At 60.2% G+C, this 19,168-nt stretch overlaps 1 protein-coding gene across 1 annotated transcript in view; it reads right to left on the bottom strand.

The window, feature by feature from the left end:
* The window catches only part of TRPM8 (transient receptor potential cation channel subfamily M member 8), a 79,716-nt gene that overhangs the window by 6,081 nt on the left and 54,467 nt on the right, over window positions 1–19,168 (bottom strand). The window contains exons 21-23 of the mRNA XM_036253366.1: window positions 18,526–18,716; window positions 10,973–11,072; window positions 9,953–9,986 (exon numbers count right to left, since the gene is read on the bottom strand). Of these exons, the coding sequence (XP_036109259.1) occupies window positions 9,953–9,986; window positions 10,973–11,072; window positions 18,526–18,716 (325 nt within the window). The remainder of the gene's footprint in view (window positions 1–9,952; window positions 9,987–10,972; window positions 11,073–18,525; window positions 18,717–19,168) is intronic.

Below are 19,168 nucleotides of genomic sequence, written 5' to 3'. Positions count from 1 at the left end.
CTGATGCAGAGGACTGCGGGGCCGTGAGATGCGGAGAACTGCGGGGAGCGTTGAGATTGCAGGGCGCGGGGGCTGATGAGGAGGACTGCGGGGGCCATGATGCAGAGGACTGCGGGAGAGTGAGATGCGGAGAACTGCGGGGGCCTGATGCAGAGGGGACCTGCGGGGGCCCTGATGCAGAGGACTGTTGCAGAGGACTGTGGGAGTTGAGTGCGCGGAGAACTGCGGGGGCATGATGCAGAGGACTGGGGGAGTGGAGATGCGGAGAGAAACTGCGAGGGCCTGATGCAGAGGACTGTGGGAGTGTGAGATGCGGAGAAAAACTGCGAGGGCCTGATGCAGAGGACTGCGGGAGTGTGAGATGCGCAATGAGAACTGCGGGGGCCTGATGCAGAGTACTGCGGGAAGCGAGGAGATGCGGAGAACTGCGGGGGCCTGATGCAGAGGAATGCGGGGGCCTGATGCAGAGAACTGCGGGGACCTGATGCAGAGGACTGCGGGGCGTGAGATGCGGAGAACTGCGGGGGCCTGATGCAGAGGACTGTGCGGAGCGTGAATGCCGGAGAACTGCGGGGGCCTGATGCAGAGGACTGCGGGAGCTGAGATGCGGAGAACTGCGGGGCCTGATGCAGAGGACTGCGGGGAGAGTGAGATGCGGAGAACTGCGGGGGCCTGATGCAGAGGACTGCGGGAGCGTGAGATGCGGAGAAATGCGGGGGCCTGATGGCAGAGGACTGCGGGAGCGTGAGATGCGGAAAGAACTGCGGGGGCCTGATGCAGAGGAACTGCGGAGCGTGAGATGCGGAGAACTGCCGGGTGGCCTGATGCAGAGGACGCGGGGGCCCTAAAGATGCAGAGGACTTGTGGGAGTGGAGATGCGAGAACTGCGGTGCCTGAGCAGAGGACTGCGGGAGCGTGGAGATCGCGAGAACTGCGGGGGGGGCCTGATGCAGAGAAACTGCGGGGGCTGATGCAGAGGGACATGCGGGAGCGGATGAGATAGATGCGGAAGAACTGCGGGGGCTTGATGCGGAGGACTGCGGGAGGGGGGTGATGCAGAGGACTGCGGAGCGTGAGATGAGGAGAACGTGCGGGGCCTGATGCAGAGGACTGCGGGGCCTGATTTCAGAGGACTGTGGGAGTGTGAGATGCGGAGAGACTGCGGGGGCCTGATCCAGAGGACTGCGGGAGCGTGAGATGAGGAGCGGAGAACTGCGGGGGCCTGATGCAGAGAACTGCGGGGGCTGTGCAGAGGACTGCGGGAGCGTGAGATGCGGAGTACTGCGGGGCTTGATGCGGAGGACTGCGGGGGCCTGATGCAGAGGACTGCGGGAGCGTGAGATGCGGAGAACTGCGGGGGCCTGATGCAGAGGACTGCGGGAGCGTGAGATGCGGAGAACTGCGGGGGCCTGATGCAGAGGACTGCGGGAGCGTGAGATGCGGAGAACTGCGGGGGCCTGATGCAGAGGACTGTGGGAGTGTGAGATGCGGAGAACTGCGGGGGGCCTGATGCAGAGGACGGCGGTAGCGATGAGATGCGGAGAACTGCGGGGGCCTGATCGCAAGGGACTGCGCCGGGGCCTGGATGCAGAGGAATGCGGGATTTCGGGAGGGTGAGATGCGGAGAACTGCGGGGGCTGAGTGCAGAGGAACTGTGGGAGTGTGAGATGCGGAGAACTGCGGGGGCCTGATGCAGAGGACTGCGGGAGCGTGAGATGCGGAGAACTGCGGGGGCCTGATGCAGAGGACTGCGGGAGTGTGAGATGCGGAGAACTGCGGGAGCTGAATGCAGAGGACTGCGGGAGCGTGAGATGCAGAGGACTGCGGGGGACTGATGCAGAGGACTGCGGGAGCGTGAGATGCGGAGAACTGCGGGGGCCTGATGCAGAGGACGGCAGGAGTGTGAGATGCGGAGAACTGCGGGGGCCTGATGGCAGAGGACTGCGCGAGCGTGAGATGCGGAGAACTGCGGGGGCCTGATGCAGAGGACTGCGGGAGTGTGAGATGCGGAGAACTGCGAGAGCCTGATGCAGAGGACTGCGGGAGCGTGAGATGCAGAGGACTGCGGGGGCCTGATGCAGAGGACTGCGGGAGCGTGAGATGCGGAGAACTGCGGGGGCCTGATGCAGAGGACTGCGGGAGCATGAGATGCGAACTGCGGGGGCCTGATGCAGAGGACTGCGGGAGCGTGAGATGCAGAGGACTGCGGGGGCCTGATGCAGAGGACTGCGGGGGCCTGATGCAGAGGACTGCGGGAGCGTGAGATGCGGAGAACTGCGGGGGCCTGATGCAGAGGACTGCGGGGGCCTGATGCAGAGGACTGTGGGAGTGTGAGATGCGGAGAACTGCGGGGGCCCTGATGCAGAGGACTGTGGGAGTGTGAGATGCGGAGAACTGCGGGGGCCTGATGCAGAGGACATGGGGAGCGTGAGATGCGGAGAACTGCGGGGGGCCTGATGCAGAGTACTGCGGGAGCGTGAGATGCGGAGAACTGCGGGGGCCTGATGCAGAGGACTGCGGGGGCCTGATGCAGAGAACTGCGGGGACCTGATGCAGAGGACTGCGGGAGCGTGAGATGCGGAGAACTGCGGGAGCGTGAGATGCAGAGGACTGCGGGGGCCTGATGCAGAGGACTGCGGGGGCCTGATGCAGAGGATGCGGGAGCGTGAGATGCGGAGAACTGCGGGGGCCTGATGCAGAGGACTGCGGGGGCCTGATGCAGAGGACTGCGGGAGTGTGAGATGCGGAGAACTGCGGGGGCCTGATGCAGAGGACTGTGGGAGGTGAGATGCGGGAGAACTGCGGGGGCCTGATGCAGAGACTGGGAGTGGGAGATGCGGAGAACTGCGGGGGCCCTGATGCAGAGGACTGTGGGAGTGTGAGAGTGCGGAAGAACTGCGGGGGCCTGATGCAGAGGACTGCGGGAGCGTGATGCAGAGAACTGCGGGGGCCTGATGCAGAGGACTGCGGGAGCGTGAGATGCGGGAGAACTGCGGGGGCCTGATGCAGAGGACTGTGGGAGCGTGAGATGCGGAGAACTGCGGGGGCCTGATGCAGAGGACTGCGGGAGCATGAGATGCGGAGAACTGCGGGGGCCTGATGCAGAGGACTGCGGGAGCGTGAGATGCGGAGAACTGCGGGGGCCTGATGCAGAGGACTGCGGGAGCGTGAGATGCGGGTGAAATGCGGGGGCCTGATGCAGAGGACCTGCGGGAGCGTGAGATGCGGAGACTGCGAGGGCTTGATGCGGAGGACTGCGGGGGCCTGATGCAGGGACTGCGGGAGCGTGAGATGCGGAGAACTGCGGGGGGCCTGATGCAGAGGACTGCGGGGGCCTGATGCAGAGGACTGCGGGAGCGTGAGATGCGGAGAACTGCGGGGGCCTGATGCAGAGAACTGCGGGGGCCTGATGCAGAGGACTGCGGGAGCGTGAGATGCGGAGAACTGCGGGGGCTTGATGCGGAGGACTGCGGGGGCCTGATGCAGAGGACTGCGGGAGCGTGAGATGCGGAGAACTGCGGGGGCCTGATGCAGAGGACTGCGGGGGCCTGATGCAGAGGACTGTGGGAGTGTGAGATGCGGAGAACTGCGGGGGCCTGATGCAGAGGACTGCGGGAGCGTGAGATGCGGAGAACTGCGGGGGCCTGATGCAGAGGACTGCGGGAGCGTGAGATGCGGAGAACTGCGGGGGCTTGATGCGGAGGACTGCGGGGGCCTGATGCAGAGGACTGCGGGAGCGTGAGATGCGGAGAACTGCGGGGGCCTGATGCAGAGGACTGCGGGGGGCCTGATGCAGAGGACTGGTGGGAGTGTGAGATGCGGAGAACTGCGGGGGCCTGATGCAGAGGACTGCGGGAGCGTGAGATGCGGAGAACTCGCGGGGGCCTGATGCAGAGAACTGCGGGGGCGGATGCGAGGACCTGCGGGAGCGTGAGATGCGGAGAACTGCGGGGGCTTGATGCGGAGGACTGCGGGGGCCTGATGCAGAGGACTGCGGGAGCGTGAGATGCGGAGAACTGCGGGGGCCTGATGCAGAGGACTGCGGGAGCGTGAGATGCGGAGAACTGCGGGGGGCCTGATGCAGAGGACTGTGGGAGTGTGAGATGCGGAGAACTGCGGGGGCCTGATGCAGAGGACGGCGGGAGCGTGAGATGCGGAGAACTGCGGGGGCCTGATGCAGAGGACTGCGGGGGCCTGATGCAGAGGACTGTGGGAGTGTGAGATGCGGAGAACTGCGGGGGCCTGATGCAGAGGACTGTGGGAGTGTGAGATGCGGAGAACTGCGGGGGCCTGATGCAGAGGACTGTGGGAGTGTGAGATGCGGAGAACTGCGGGGGCCTGATGCAGAGGACCTGCGGGGAGCGTGAGAGTGCGGAGAACTGCGGGGGCCTGATGCAGAGGACTGCGGGGGCCTGATGCAGAGAAATGCGGGGACCTGATGCAGAGGACTGCGGGAGCGTGAGATCGGCGAGAACTGCGGGGGCCGATGCAAGAGGACTGTGGGAGCGTGAGATGCGGAGAACTGCGGGGGCCTGATGCAGAGGACTGCGGGAGCATGAGATGCGGAGAACTGCGGGGGCCTGATGCAGAGGACTGCGGGAGCGTGAGATGCGGAGAAACTGCGGGGCCTGATGCAGAGGACTGCGGGAGCGTGAGATGCGGAGGAAATGCGGGGCCTGATGCAGATGACTGCAGGGAGCGTGAGATGCGGAGAACTGCGGGGGCATTGATGCGAGACTGCGGGGCCTGATGCAGAGGATGCGGGAGCCTGAGATGCGGAGAACTGCGGGGGCCTGATGCGAGGACTGCGGGGGCAGGATGCAGAGGACTCGGGAGTGTGAGATGCGGGGAGAACTGCGGGGGCCTGATGCAGAGAACTGGGGAGCGTGAGATGCAGAGAACTGCGGGGGCCTGATGCAGAGAACTGCGGGGGCCTGATGCAGAGGACTGGCGGGAGCGTGAGAATGCGGAGAACTGCGGGGCATGATGCAGAGGACTGCGGGGGCCTGATGCAGAGGAACTGAGGAGCGTGAGGATGCGGAGAACTGGCGGGGCCTGATGCAGAGGATGGCGCGGAGCGTGAGATGCGGAGAACGGCGGGGGCCTGATGCAGAGGACGCGGAGCGTGAGATGCGGAGAACTGCGGGGGCCTGATGCAGAGAACTGCGGGGGCCTGATGCAGAGGACTGCGGGGGGAGATTCGGAGAACATGCGGGAGCCGTGATGCAGAGGACTGCGGGGACTAGATGCGGAGAACGCGGAGGGCGAGATGCGGAGAGACTGCGGGGGGCCTGATGCAGAGGACTGCGGGAGCGGGAGATGCGGAAGACGGCGGGGGCCTGAAGTCAGAGGACTGCGGGAGCGTGAGACGGAGAACTGCGGGGGCTATGATGCGGAGGACTTGCGGGGGCCTGAGCAAGGAGGAGCTGCGGGAGCGTGAGATGCGGAGAACTGCGGGGGGGCCTGATGCAGAGGACTGCGGGGGCCTGATGCAGAGGACTGTGGGAGTGTGAGATGCGGAGAGACTGCGGGGGCCTGATTGCATAGGCCTGCGGGAGCGTGAGATGCGGAGAACTCGCGGGGCTTGATGCCAGAGAACTGCGGGGGCCTGATGCAGAGCTGACTGCGGGAGCGTGAGATGCGGAGAACTGCGGGGGCTTGATGCGGAGGACTGCGGGGGCCGAGTGCAGAGGACTGCGGGAGCGTGAGATCGGAGAACTGCGGGGGGCCTGATGCAGAGGACTGCGGGGGCCTGATGCAGAGGACTGTGGGAGTGTGCAGATGCGGAGAACTGCGGGGGCCTGATGCAGAGGGACTGCGGGAGCGTGAGATGCGGAGAACTGCGGGGGCCTGATGCAGAGACTGCGGGGGCTGATGCAGAGGACCTGCGGAGAGCGTGAGATGCGGAGAACTGCGGGGGCTTGAATGCGGAGGACTGCGGGGGCCTGATGCAGAGGACTGCGGGAGCGTGAGATGCGGAGAACTGCGGGGGCCGTGATGCATGCGGGATTGCGGGAGGCGTGAGCTGCGGAGAACTGCGGGGGTCCTGACTGCAGAGGACTGCGGGAGCGTGAGATGCGGAGAAACTGCGGGGGCCTGATGCAGAGGACTGTGGGAGTGTGAGATGCGGAGAACTGCGGGGGCTGATGCAGAGGACGGTGGGAGCGTGAGATGCGGAGAACTGCGGGGGCCGATGCAGAGGACTGCGGGGCCTGATTGCAGAGGGACTGCGGGAGTGTGAGATGCGGAGAACTGCGGGGGGCTGATGCAGAGGACTGTGGGAGTGTGAGATGCAGAGAACTGCGGGGGCCTGATGCAGAGGACTGCGGGAGCCTGATGCAGAGGACTGCGGGAGTGTGAGATGCGGAGAACTGCGGGAGCCTGATGCAGAGGACTGCGGGAGCGTGAGATGCAGAGGACTGCGGGGGCCTGATGCAGAGGACTGCGGGAGCGTGAGATGCGGAGAACTGCGGGGGCCTGATGCAGAGGACTGCGGGAGCGTGAGAAGCGGAGAACTGCGGGGGCCTGATGCAGAGGACTGCGGGGGCCTGATGCAGAGGACTGCGGGGGCCTGATGCAGAGGACTGCGGGAGCGTGAGATGCGGAGAACTGCGGGGGCCTGATGCAGAGGACTGCGGGAGCGTGAGAAGCGGAGAACTGCGGGGGCCTGATGCAGAGGACTGCGGGAGCATGAGATGCGAACTGCGGGGGCCTGATGCAGAGGACTGCGGGAGCGTGAGATGCAGAGGACTGCGGGGGCCTGATGCAGAGGACTGCGGGAGCGTGAGATGCGGAGAACTGCGGGGGCCTGATGCAGAGGACTGCGGGGGGCCTGATGCAGAGGACTGTGGGAGTGTGAGATGCGGAGAACTGCGGGGGCCTGATGCAGAGGACTGTGGGAGTGTGAGATGCGGAGAACTGCGGGGGCCTGATGCAGAGGACTGTGGGAGTGTGAGATGCGGAGAACTGCGGGGGCCTGATGCAGAGGACTGCGGGAGCGTGAGATGCGGAGAACTGCGGGGGCCTGATGCAGAGTACTGCGGGAGCGTGAGATGCGGAGAACTGCGGGGGCCTGATGCAGAGGACTGCGGGGGCCTGATGCAGAGAACTGCGGGGACCTGATGCAGAGGACTGCGGGAGCGTGAGATGCGGAGAACTGCGGGGGCCTGATGCAGAGGACTGTGGGAGCGTGAGATGCGGAGAACTGCGGGGGCCTGATGCAGAGGACTGCGGGAGCGTGAGATGCGGAGAACTGCGGGGGCCTGATGCAGAGGACTGCGGGAGCGTGAGATGCGGAGAACTGCGGGAGCGTGAGATGCAGAGGACTGCGGGGGCCTGATGCAGAGGACTGCGGGGGCCTGATGCAGAGGACTGCGGGAGCGTGAGATGCGGAGAACTGCGGGGGCCTGATGCAGAGGACTGCGGGGGCCTGATGCAGAGGACTGTGGGAGTGTGAGATGCGGAGAACTGCGGGGGCCTGATGCAGAGGACTGTGGGAGTGTGAGATGCGGAGAACTGCGGGGGCCTGATGCAGAGGACTGTGGGAGTGTGAGATGCGGAGAACTGCGGGGGCCTGATGCAGAGGACTGCGGGAGCGTGAGATGCGGAGAACTGCGGGGGCCTGATGCAGAGTACTGCGGGAGCGTGAGATGCGGAGAACTGCGGGGGCCTGATGCAGAGGACTGCGGGGGGCCTGATGCAGAGAACTGCGGGGACCTGATGCAGAGGACTGCGGGAGCGTGAGATGCGTAGAACTGCGGGAGCGTGAGATGCAGAGGACTGCGGGGGCCTGATGCAGAGGACTGCGGGGGCCTGATGCAGAGGACTGCGGGAGCGTGAGATGCGGAGAACTGCGGGGGCCTGATGCAGAGGACTGTGGGGTGTGAGATGCGGAGAACTGCGGGGCCGCACTGACGGGGCGATGCAGAGCCTGCGGGAGCGTGAAGACCGGAGAGACTGCGGGAGCGGGAGACTCGGAGGACGCTGGAAGCGCGTGCGGAGGAACTAAGGGAGCGCGAGACTCGGAGTACTGCGGAGCGATGATACGGAGGACTGAGGAGCGTGACGCGGAGGACTGCCGGAGCGCGACGCGGAGGACTGCGGGAGCGTGAGACGCGGAGGACTGCGGGAGCGTGAGACGCGGAGGACTGCGGGAGCGTGAGACGCGGAGGACTGCGGGAGCGCGATGCGGAGGACTAAGGGAGCGCGAGACGCGGAGGACTGCGGGAGCGCGATGCGGAGAACTGCGGGAGCGTGAGATGCGGAGAACTGCGGGAGCCTGATGCAGAGGACTGCGGGAGCGTGAGATGCGGAGAACTGCGGGGGCCTGATGCAGAGGACTGCGGGAGCGTGAGATGCGGAGAACTGCGGGGGCCTGATGCAGAGGACTGCGGGAGCGTGAGACGCGGAGAACTGCGGGGGCGTGAGACGCGGAGAACTGCGGGGGCGTGAGACGCGGAGAACTGCGGGGGCGTGAGACGCGGAGAACTGCGGGGGCGTGAGACGCGGAGAACTGCGGGGGCGTGAGACGCGGAGAACTGCGGGGGCGTGAGACGCGGAGAACTGCGGGGACGTGTTGCGGGGAACGGCGTCCCTGCAGCAGGGTCCTGCCCGTTCGGCTGGAAGCACTTCTGCACCCAAATCTGGGCAGAGGGTCCGGGGAGACACCCAGGGGCCAGGTGTGCTTCGACGGCACCGCGCCCTGGCACGTGGCGGGGCTCAGTAAATGTCATGTATGTGGTGTGGGCAGAGAAGCAGCAGACAATATATTTAAATATAAATACGTAGTGTGGAAAGGCGAATATACCATATAAGGTTTTCTGTATATGACATATTGCATATGTCTAATAGAAATAATTTTCGAATACAATCATCCCTTATTGCTCCTTTCATACATTCTCTTAATAGTCTATACATTTTTTTTCTGCTCTTTGAAAGTATCCTGTGTTTGCCCAGCTAGTGTGGCTCAGTGGACTGAGTGTCCTCCCGTGCACCAAGAGGTCACCCGTTCTAGATGGTCAGGGCACATGCCCAGGTTTCAGGCTCAGTCTCCAGTGGGGGGCGTGCAGGAGGCAGCCGATCAATGTTTCTCTCTCATCATGTTTCTATCTCTCTCCCTTCCTCTCTCTCTAAATAATAAATACGTATATTTAAAACTAAAAATACCTAGCATGTTTCCTCCCCCTCTGCTGTTGTGATCGTGACACACATCCTAGCAAGATCGCTGGTGCACGGTACTAGACTCTAATCACAGTCTTCCGGCCCCTCAATCATAAATGGGCAACAACAGCACATCAGAATGAGAGTAGCCATCACGAGATACTCGACTGTGTGATACGTGTCTCCGAGGACCGCCGCCGCCAGGTCCTTCCTCCTGGGCACGCGTGCGGCTCCCAAACCCAGCAGTGGCTTGTCCTCCCCCACCGGAGTCCAGGCTGCCCGGGGCCGCTTCGATCCGCAGACCCACAGGCCCTGGTGGGAGGACATCTGCAGGTCCCTCCTGCTCTCCCTAGACACACGTTCACATGTGTGTTCCTGCACCCGCAGGGCCCTTCAGATGGAATAGGGAACAAGTCAGAGCGACACCAAAGCCCAGCGCAGAGGCTCCCAGGCACCCCCACCTCTCTTCTGGGCCTCTCTGGGGCTCCCGTGACTGCCAGCATCTTACACCTGCCTCTGCAGCCCAGAAAGACAGCGGTCCTGGGTTAGACAGGTGAGAAGGTGGAGAGCACGGAAACGGGCTTCAGGGCCCTGGGGGGGGGGGCATCTGGAAGCAGTCCTGCTGTGCCCCCAGAGCGTACGCAGTGACGAGGAATGCCCAGGATGGAAGAGAACATCTGTTTGTTAACTAACACATTTCTTTCACGTTGGGCCGTAGCCACTGGCCTCTAGCTGAAAACTCAGAGACAACAGAGATGGAAACAGTATTTCTCAAACTATAAACAAACCATACCTTCGTGTCCAGCTGTCTAAACCGATGCCTCATTCTTCAGGGAGCGGGCGGGAGAGAGAGAGGGGGGGAAAGATTAAGCTATTGGGTTCCATTTTTCAGTCTTTCAAAGAACAAACTACAGATTGTTTTCATTTCCAACTAAACCAACGTCACCTGCAGTTACCTGTTCTCACTTTCTTCCTAACCCCCACAGAGCAGACTCCACTCTCACCCCAGTTGGAAGCACAGCAAACAGATGCTGCCCGTGCGGATGGGGTGGCGGACGGTGACCCGTAAGGACCCCCACCCAAAACCAGGGGCTCAGAGCGGGGAAAGGAGAAAGCTCGGGGCGTCCACTTTGCTACTCAGAACGAGCACGTGTCTCGTGCCCCCCACAGCTGTGCTGAAGCTCTCGCGGGGGTCCACGCGCTGCTCACGTTTACTCATTTGTGTCGGAGCGAAGTCGGGCGTCTGCGGCGCCCAGTGTCTGTGACCTCTGGCCGCACCATCGGGAAGGCACGCTCCCGGTGCCCTGCGGAGCGCGTGCACCAGCTGTGGGCTCAGCGGCTCAGCGGTGCTATGGGTGTTTGTGACTGCTCCCTGGGACCCATAAAGGATGCTCAGGACTTCGCAGGGGGTCGGCGCCACAGCCACCAAGGGGTTCTGCGTATGCTAACGTCCCTACCCCTTCGTCACAGAGATGCATTGTGGCACCTGCTGGGTGATGCCCGCTGCCCGTTACCTGAGGGGCTTCCTGGAACCTTCCTCTGCAGAAGAACCTATGTTCTTGCCACCTGGCTCCAGGGTCCCGCCCCTGCAGGCTCCAAATACCTCTGTCTCCCCAGGGCCTGAGGGACCACGGAGATGGCCGGCTGGAGGTTTGGGCCCTTCCCGAAAGGCTCACCCACATCATTTTTGTCATCCGCCAACGCCTGGGCAGTATCTTTAGGCGCTACTGCTGTGACTTCTCCTTACAGAGCACCAGCTGCCTACGTCCTGCCGGCTGGGTACACCATGGGGAGCAGAAACAAAGGGACATACTCCTCTGAGGTGTCGTTGACTTTCGTGTTGATCTTGACCAGGTAGTTTTCTTTCATGACGCCCTCCCATGCCAGAGTCTCGTTGTCTTCGTTTTTGAAACCTCGAATAATGAAACAGAGGAAAACATTCAGATTGCTTCATTGGCCCCTTGCCCCTGATTCAACACCCGCTGGGCACTTCACCAGGTCGGCGCCAGGAGAGTCCAGTTCGTCTTGGGCAGGCTGACCAGACTGATGTTACTCACCAGTGACAGCAGCAAAGAGACGGAATAGTAATGAGCTTCTCTGCGGCATGACATAGGAATGCGATCTTTATTCTAAATGGTGGGCAACCCAGAGCCCGGCTCTGTATTTTGTGGCTCAGCACAATCATTTCGCTAGTGAACTGGGTTCTCATTTCACTGTGCTCCGCTCCATTCTGATGACCAAAAATGCTACCCCGATTATTCTGTTCAATAGTTATGCTGGGTTGCCGACTCTCAACCTAAGACGGGGGTAGGAACTTCGAAGGAGAAGCGAATAAGGCCTGACATCGTTGCCACCCTCCTGAGAGGTGGCGCCTGGGCACAGACCTCCAGGGAAATCCCTAGGTGTCATCTTTTCCTCCCGGGACAGCCGGACGGCCGGGCAGCCGGCGGCGCTCGCAGTGGGCCTGCGGTCTGCGCTCAGCTGCCTGTGCCACCACCGTTCGGATGGCAAGCGAGCAGCACAGAGCAGCGTGGCACCTGGTGTCGGTGCCACGGGCACCCGCCGCCCTCGCGTCAACGCAGGCGCCACGCGGAACAAACATGCCTCGTTTTCGCTTGTAAAGTTGTCCCTCGCCATGTTCGCGCTTAGGGAGAACTGTGTCACCTTCCTGGATTTGAAAAGAAATCATCGGGGGTCGAGGACAGCAGGTGGCCAGTTTGAAGAAAACCCTCCACAAACGCAGATCTATTTCTTTTCCTCATTTTTTTTTTTTTTTTCAGATTTACTTTTAAAGGGTAGGTATTCGCTTTAGAAAATAACCCCTGACTGAATCGCCTCCCGTCGTGTTTCCCAGCAACGTCATCCCGGTGTCTCCTCTCACTGAAATGTACGTAGAAGCCCGAGAGGAGGACCCTGAAGTCCACCCCAAAGGACGAGGTGCTCCGGACAGATGGCCGGAGCAGGAATGACAGATGACCAGGGAAAGGGCCCAGCTCCTCCACCAGGCGGGAAGCGGTGGCGACCAGGACAGGGCGTTTCCCCCGCCCAGCCCGGGAGCGGCAGGGTCCCAGGAAGGACTGCGTCCTGCTTGGCAGAGGCTGCGGGCTCCCCACAGGCTGGAAAACCTGGAAACTGAGACAGCCTCGGAGGGGGGGACCAGCAGGGGCTCGGACGAGGCCAGAAAACTTAAACCGACACTCTGTCTAGAAATTTCTCTTCCAGAATAACTCAAAGGAAAAAAATCACTGATCTGCTCAGAATGAATGCGAAGAACTGTTTATCATAATACTATGTGATACCAAAGGAGTAGAAAAATACACACGTTCAACAAGAGATTGGTAAGATTAACGATGGTACACGGATGCGTTGGGATATTCCAGACTGTCATGCAGATTTGTATTGATGGATTAGGAAAATGGCCATGAGGTATTATTAGTTAAATGAACAAATTCGATTATAAATGTATACGCACAGATCAATCAAATTATCGTACACCCACACAAGAAGGAGAGAATAAATTCCAGTAGGTTAACAATATTTCTCTCTGATGGTGGGTTATGTGTACCCTTGATTCTTTCTTGTTTGTGCTTTTCTATATTTTTCTAACATTCTATTAATGAATATGGGTTACTTTTTAATCATGGAAAACAATAACTTTTATAAAAATACAATTACTGGGGAGCATACATTTTTTTAAATTACTTGACTATGTCACCAAAAATGGAAGTTTGGATTCTACCTTTTCTGAAAGTTACTTGAAAAACCTTGCGTTTTCCTCCAAAGAAGAGCAATTTCAAGCTTAAATCCCATGACTCCCCATCGCTGGAGGCAAACGCCGAGGGGATTTGGGAAGTGAATCACCAGGAGAGGCTGTGGCAACCACAGAGCTGCGGTTTCTGGAACTGGAGATCTCCAAGCAGGGACAAATGCGTGGGCGGTGACCAGCCGCCTCCACAGGTCTCCAGTGAGTCCTGGGCTGGGCTCCCTCCCTCCGGCCTCACTGCGCCCTGTGCAGAAAGACCCTGCCCTCGGGGGTCTCCCGTCCGCCTCCTTCATCCCTTCCTGGGAGCAGAACTGTTTGCAGAGGACGTCTGCGGCTCACACCGTCTGCTCCTCCCCTGGGGAGAGCATCCCTCTCCCAGGGGCCCACAGGGAGGCAGGTGCAGGCTGACCGGGCATTTCTGACCCAGCTGTTTTCTCACTAAGCTGAAGTTCCCAACCATTTGCTGGCCAAATGGGGTTTGTTTCCATTTTTCTGTTCATGCTGTGCCTCGTCATCAGTGAGTGTTGAGGGAGAGCGGTGCATTCCGCCTGCCTCCTCAGCCGGCTGGTTGTTCTCACTCACACCGAGTTTCCCAGCTCTACTGGACGTGGACTGGGCGCCGTGCCTCTTGGGAGAGTGGGCCTTCACCCCACAGCACCCCTCGCCGACCCACCCCAACCAGAAGGCCACTAGTGACGGGGCACACGGCCTCACTTGGCTGTTGGATTTTTCTAGAGAGCACTACCTGTTAGACATGGCTTCTGAGTCACGCGAAGCCCAGCTCTTCCTCCCTGCACCTCTTAGCTACTTGTTTTTCTCTGGAACCGGTCAGGAAAAAATAGAGGGCGTGTTGCCAGAGTCTCTGGTTGGCGATTCATTTCCTAAATTTACTTTGCATTTGCCTCGGTTGTCTCCTGAGCCTCCCCCGGGTCCCAGAGACACTCATCCATGACCCGGCTCCAGGGCGGCCGAGATGGTTCTGGCCTCTGGGCCTGGTCTTCAGTACCGTCAAGGCCCAGAGCTCAAGCTCCGTCCCTGATGCACAGACATTTCGTTCTTTCGGTTTGAAATGACTCACTGCCTTCCGAGGCAAAGTGATGGGGAGACAGGCAGCAGCCTGTCCCAGCTGTCGAAACACTCTTCACGAAGAGAGGCGACTGCACAGGTGGGGCAGCTGGTGGCGCCCCAGAAGGGACAGTCAGTGTCTTGAAATGTGGCTGTTAAAAGAGTTGCCTCCCAGGACCCTTTAACCTGTGACACAAGTTGGGGGTCAGTGGCACATTTCCACCCCGAAAACCAGACTTCAGGGGATCACAGCTCCAGGGGCAGCCCTGGAGGTCATGCTCGTGAGCGCTCACCTCCCTTTCTATGGAGTTAGGGAGCCACACACACACACACACACACACACACAATGGTGGTTCCTAGCGTGTTACATTTTTCTTAATGGCCACCAATGGTTACGTTTAGGTTAGTAAAATTCCTATTTTTACTTTCTGAAGTGTCTAAATATTTGGGTTCCACTGAAGCGACAGGAACAATCCCCCAACAGGAAACATGGATCCGCTGACAGCGGGAGGCGACCTCTCGGCAGGTGCGACAGAGGTAAGACCAGCGGGAAGCACACATGCGCCCGTCAGCCACTGGGCACCTGACACCTGGGGACAGTGAGCACAGGCATGAACAAGGCGGGAAATCTCTGTCTCCTCCTGGCAAAGCCAACGTGAGGCAAGGACAGCCTGACCACGGTGTGACATGGTGGGCTGGGGACAGGAGGCGGGGGCTGGGCGGACACGGCCAGGGTCTTGCATTAGTCCCTCTGCAGCCCTCCGCTCCAGGGACCCCTCTGTTCTCTCCTCTGCCCTTCCGAACTCCCTCCTCTTCCTGAGTGCGCCTCGCTCTGGGGCCTCCTCCCAGCCTCTGCCCCTTTGCCTGGCTAATTCCGGCTCGTCCTCTGGGTCTCAACTCAAATATCCCCTTCTGCCAGGAAGTCTTCCCTGACTCACTCCAGTCTGGGGTGTAAGCGTCCACAGTAGCTCTCGTGGTGCCCTGTGCGCTCTGTAAAGTTCGTGCCCCCCACGTCCCAGTGAACGCATTTTCAGTTTCGCTCTGTGCCCTGGGATTCCGAGCCCCGCGTGGGGCGAGGGCAGCCTCTGTTTGGACACCGTATGAGAGCCTTTCATTGGCTCTTGCTGACTGTCTGGAACATAAGTGACGAGACTAAGGGAATCAGCCATAAACAGCGGGGCACCTATCTCTGTCCCACGCGGCTGAAGGTCCTTTCCTGGAAACGACTTTGTGCGTGTCTCTAACACCGTGTCTGTCGCAGATCCTGCTCGGAAAGGAAGGGCTCAGGAACAGGAAGGAAAACGTAGCGGTTATTCAAATTACTCACGGAACGCATCCACAGCAGAAGAGTGGCAAAGGAGAAGCCACTCAGCAGGGACGAAGATGAAGCTGTTTCTTAAAGATCTGTCCTTTTCCACCCTGGCCGGTTTGGCTCAGCGGTTAGAGCGTCGGCCTGCGGTCCAGAGAGACCCGGCTTTGGTTCCCGCTAAGGGCACCTACCTCGGTTGCAGTTTGTCCCCGGCCCTGGTCGGTCGTGCGGGTGGCAGCCACTCGATGTGTTCCTTTCACGTCGATGTTTCTCTCTCCTCTCTCTCTGTTCCTCTCCCTCCCTCCCACTCTACCTGAACAAAAAATGGAAAAATGTCCTCGGGTGAGGATTAAAAAAAAAAAAAGATCTGTCCTTTTCCTAAGCTTGGGGAGACTCAGGAAAGGCACAGCAAACAAGGACAGACACGTCCACAGGGTCAGCCTGTGTGCCGGGCATGTCCCAGCACAGACACATTGTAGCTGTCAGAGTATTAAAACTTTCACTTCCGGTTGTTCAAGGCATCAGGGATCATTTTGGACTGCTCAGAACTGTCTTGCTAGAGAAACGTTTCATTTCTGGTGTGTCCGATCTAATTAACATGGCAGGCGAGTTCATGAAAACTAAGCTGCCGGGCGGCTGCCCCCACCAGCAGGGCTCACTTGAGCCGAGTGGGGGCGGGGAGGGCAGGGACAAGCTCGCCTTCTTTGGATTGGCCAGTGCTGGGTAGGAGAGGCCCTCTCAGGGGATGGGCTCATCCAGCCTGATCCTTGGCCACTGAGAGGCGGGGCCTTGCTCTCCACTCGCTAGATCTGGGCGGGCCTGGGACTGCCCTGGACCAACAGAACATGGGAGAAGTGATGTCATCTGACTATGCAGACCTGCTTTGTGTGGGAACCCAGCCTTCACGTGGGGACACATGAGTGGGGGACACTGAAGGTCCCCTCTGAGAGCCCAGCCAACCGCACACGTGTGAGGGCATGTGGACGTGGGGACCAGCCAGCCCGCAGCCACCTGCCAAGTGACAGACGCAGGGAGGAGCAGAGACCAGCCACCCCAGCTGAGCCCCAACCAAGGTCGGGCCCACAGAATCATGAGCAAATAAACGGCAGCTGTTTCAGGCAACCGGTTTTGGGGTGGTCCGTTACACGATAAAATATAACGGGTCGGCTCAGAGACCTGAAGTGGTCCTTCTCTGCTTGTTCCGCGGAAGGAGACAGAGGAAATCCCGCAGGGACCAAGGCTGGGTCCGGCCTGAGTCACCAGCTGACATCTGTCGGGACACCACATCACTTTACGACTTTCGTGGGCCCCGGAAGGGGACCAGCTGCCCCTGGGGTGCAGGACCTACAGTTTTCCAACTGGGATAGTCCCCGACAAACTGGAACGAGCCGGTCACCTAACTGGATGTCCGGGATGCGGAATGTTTAGTGCTGAGACAGGGACACCCTGGGCACTGGACACAAGTCTCACCCTGGGCTCTCGGCACTTTTGCCCTTTCTGGAAAAAAAATCTAAAGTATTTTATGACTGAGCCCGGCCGGTGTGGCTCGGTGGATGGAGCATCGTCCCGTGGACTGAGAGGTCCCAGTTCCATTCCCGGTCAGGGCACATGCCCGGGTTGCGGGCTGGATCCCCAGTGGGGGGCGTGCAGGAGGCAGCCAATCAATGTTTCTCTCTCAGGTCGATGTTTTTCTCTCTTTCTCCCTAAAAAAAATCAAGAAAAACATATTTTTTAAAAATGTATATTTTATGACTGAGTTGGTAGAAAGACAAATAATTTCCAACATATTTTCTGTGGACTAGAAGCTCATCTTTTTCTTCTGATTTTTAAGAGAAAAGATGTTCACGGACCCTGAGTACATGGGCCCTGGAGCTGTGCCATATGGAGAAGTGTCCCCGAAGCTGCACCCCACAGCCCCCCGAGATGGGTCCCCTAGCTCAGGTCTGAGGTTAGAGGGTGAAGGGAACAGGCTGCGTCTATCTCTTCCTTTGTCCCCAAATCTCCAGAGGAGTAAAAACAGCCCTTTCGTGCTTCCCTCGGTTGAGCCGTGTCTGTGCATCTTGAAGACACGGCTCAGCGGCTCCGGACTGAGGTGTCAGGCAGAGCCAGCCTGAGACACCAAGGAGAGTGGGGTGCAGGCAAAGGGGCGGGGCCGGGGTGTGACCAGGAGTCCCAGGGCGAGAGGCCCAGGCCAAGCAGGAGAAGGGAGGGGCCTGGGAGAGACCCCCTGTAGCCAGGATTTTGTCGGGGGAGTCCCAAGGCCAGAGGCCCAGGCCAAGCAGGGGAAGGGAGGGCCCTGGGAGAGACCCCCCTGTAGCCAGGATTTTGTGGGGGGAGTCCCAGGGCGAGAGGCCCAGCCCAAGCAGGGGAAGGAGGGGCCTGGGAGAGACCCCCCTGCAGCCAGGATTTTGTCCGAGGAGCTGGGTGGCCACAGGAGACAGAGCAAACTCACCTGCAGCCCTGGTGACTCCTGCTTCCAGGAGGAAGTGGGGCCCCAACAGGGAGAGTGTGCAGAAGGACCTGGACACCAGGGCTCGGGGAGCAGCCTCCGGGGAAAGCATTGCCACACCCAGGAGCTGGGGTGAGGGGGGCAGCCAGGCGGCCGCTGGGAGCCCAGGAGTAAGGATCCGTCTCAAACATGGGCGAGGCCTGAGCACGGAACCGCCTGGACCAAGACCACTGCGTCCGTGAAGGACTCCTTGCCCCTTCCCCTCCCCCCTCCCCGTGCTGAGGGTCAGCAGGGCAGCTGGCGAGTGGGAGAGGGGGCGTCAGACGGGCAGGGCCAAGCCGACGGCCCCTTCCTGACAACCAGCCGAGCGGAGGTGAGCACGCGGGGGAGTCTCCCCTCCGAATGGTGACTGATGGGCTGGTTAACATATTGGACACAGCTTCCCATTTCTAAGCTGGAACTGCTCACTGTGTTACCAAGTCGTTCTAATTCCTCAAGGGTGACCGGAGAGGTCGTGAGCCCTGCCGGACTCGAGCTCACGTTTCCCGGAGAACGGATCTCACAGCGGCCAAGGGCAGCGACATCCCGTCCAACGGACGGCTGACATTATGATCCCGTCCGCCCCAAAGGGATTCCCCTGAAGAGGGCCGCCCCGGCAGACGGACGATGGGGTCCCAGTCGATTCCTGGGCTTTAGGGACAGACAGATGTGAGGGGGAGGCGGCGGAACGCGCCCCTCCTGCGGCTCCGGGGGCGGGGACCCCGGCGCAGGGACACTCACAGCAGGCCCGGGGCTCCGTGGGGCGGTCCTCGCAGCAGCACTTGAAGCACTTCCTCACCACCATGTAGAAGTACGCCAGCACCACGAACGGGAAGGGGATGTTGAGGCGGCTGCAGTACTCCTGCACCAGGAAGTACCGCTGGAACTTCCAGACCTGGTCGTTGTTCTCCTGGACGGTGCCCACGGTGTAGCTGGCGGTGGAGACAAGGTCAGGCCTGAGCCCCCGAGCCCGTCCCTCGCGGCCACACACGGCGCCACGGGCTGCGAGCTACGACCATGACCCTACAGCCCCGTTCCGGACAGAAAGTCCACACTGGTGTTGAGGCCGGAGCTCAGCACCAGGCGCTCTCGGATTCAAACGGGGCCAGGATGGTGTCCGGGTTTGAGGTTTTGTTTCTTTTCAGTTGCCAAAAAAAAAAAGTTGAATGAACTCTGAAATTATTTTTATTTCAAAACCTTTCAAGGAGTCTCTTTTTCACTAGTCTATTGTGATGTCAGGCACAAAGAGGCCCTAGGCGTCGACTCTCTTGGGAATAATGTGCCCTCATATTTATCAAGGGCCTTAAAAACGCTCACCCCTCTGACTCAGCGATTTACGGGTGGAAAGTTCACCCAGGACTAAGGACACGTTGAGGACAGTGGT

Source organism: Molossus molossus, unplaced genomic scaffold (genome assembly GCF_014108415.1).
Source record: "Molossus molossus isolate mMolMol1 unplaced genomic scaffold, mMolMol1.p scaffold_m16_p_11, whole genome shotgun sequence".
NCBI lineage: Eukaryota > Metazoa > Chordata > Mammalia > Chiroptera > Molossidae > Molossus > Molossus molossus.
The sequence above is the reverse complement of the archived record's forward strand: the minus strand, read 5'-3'. Positions and strand labels throughout refer to the sequence as shown.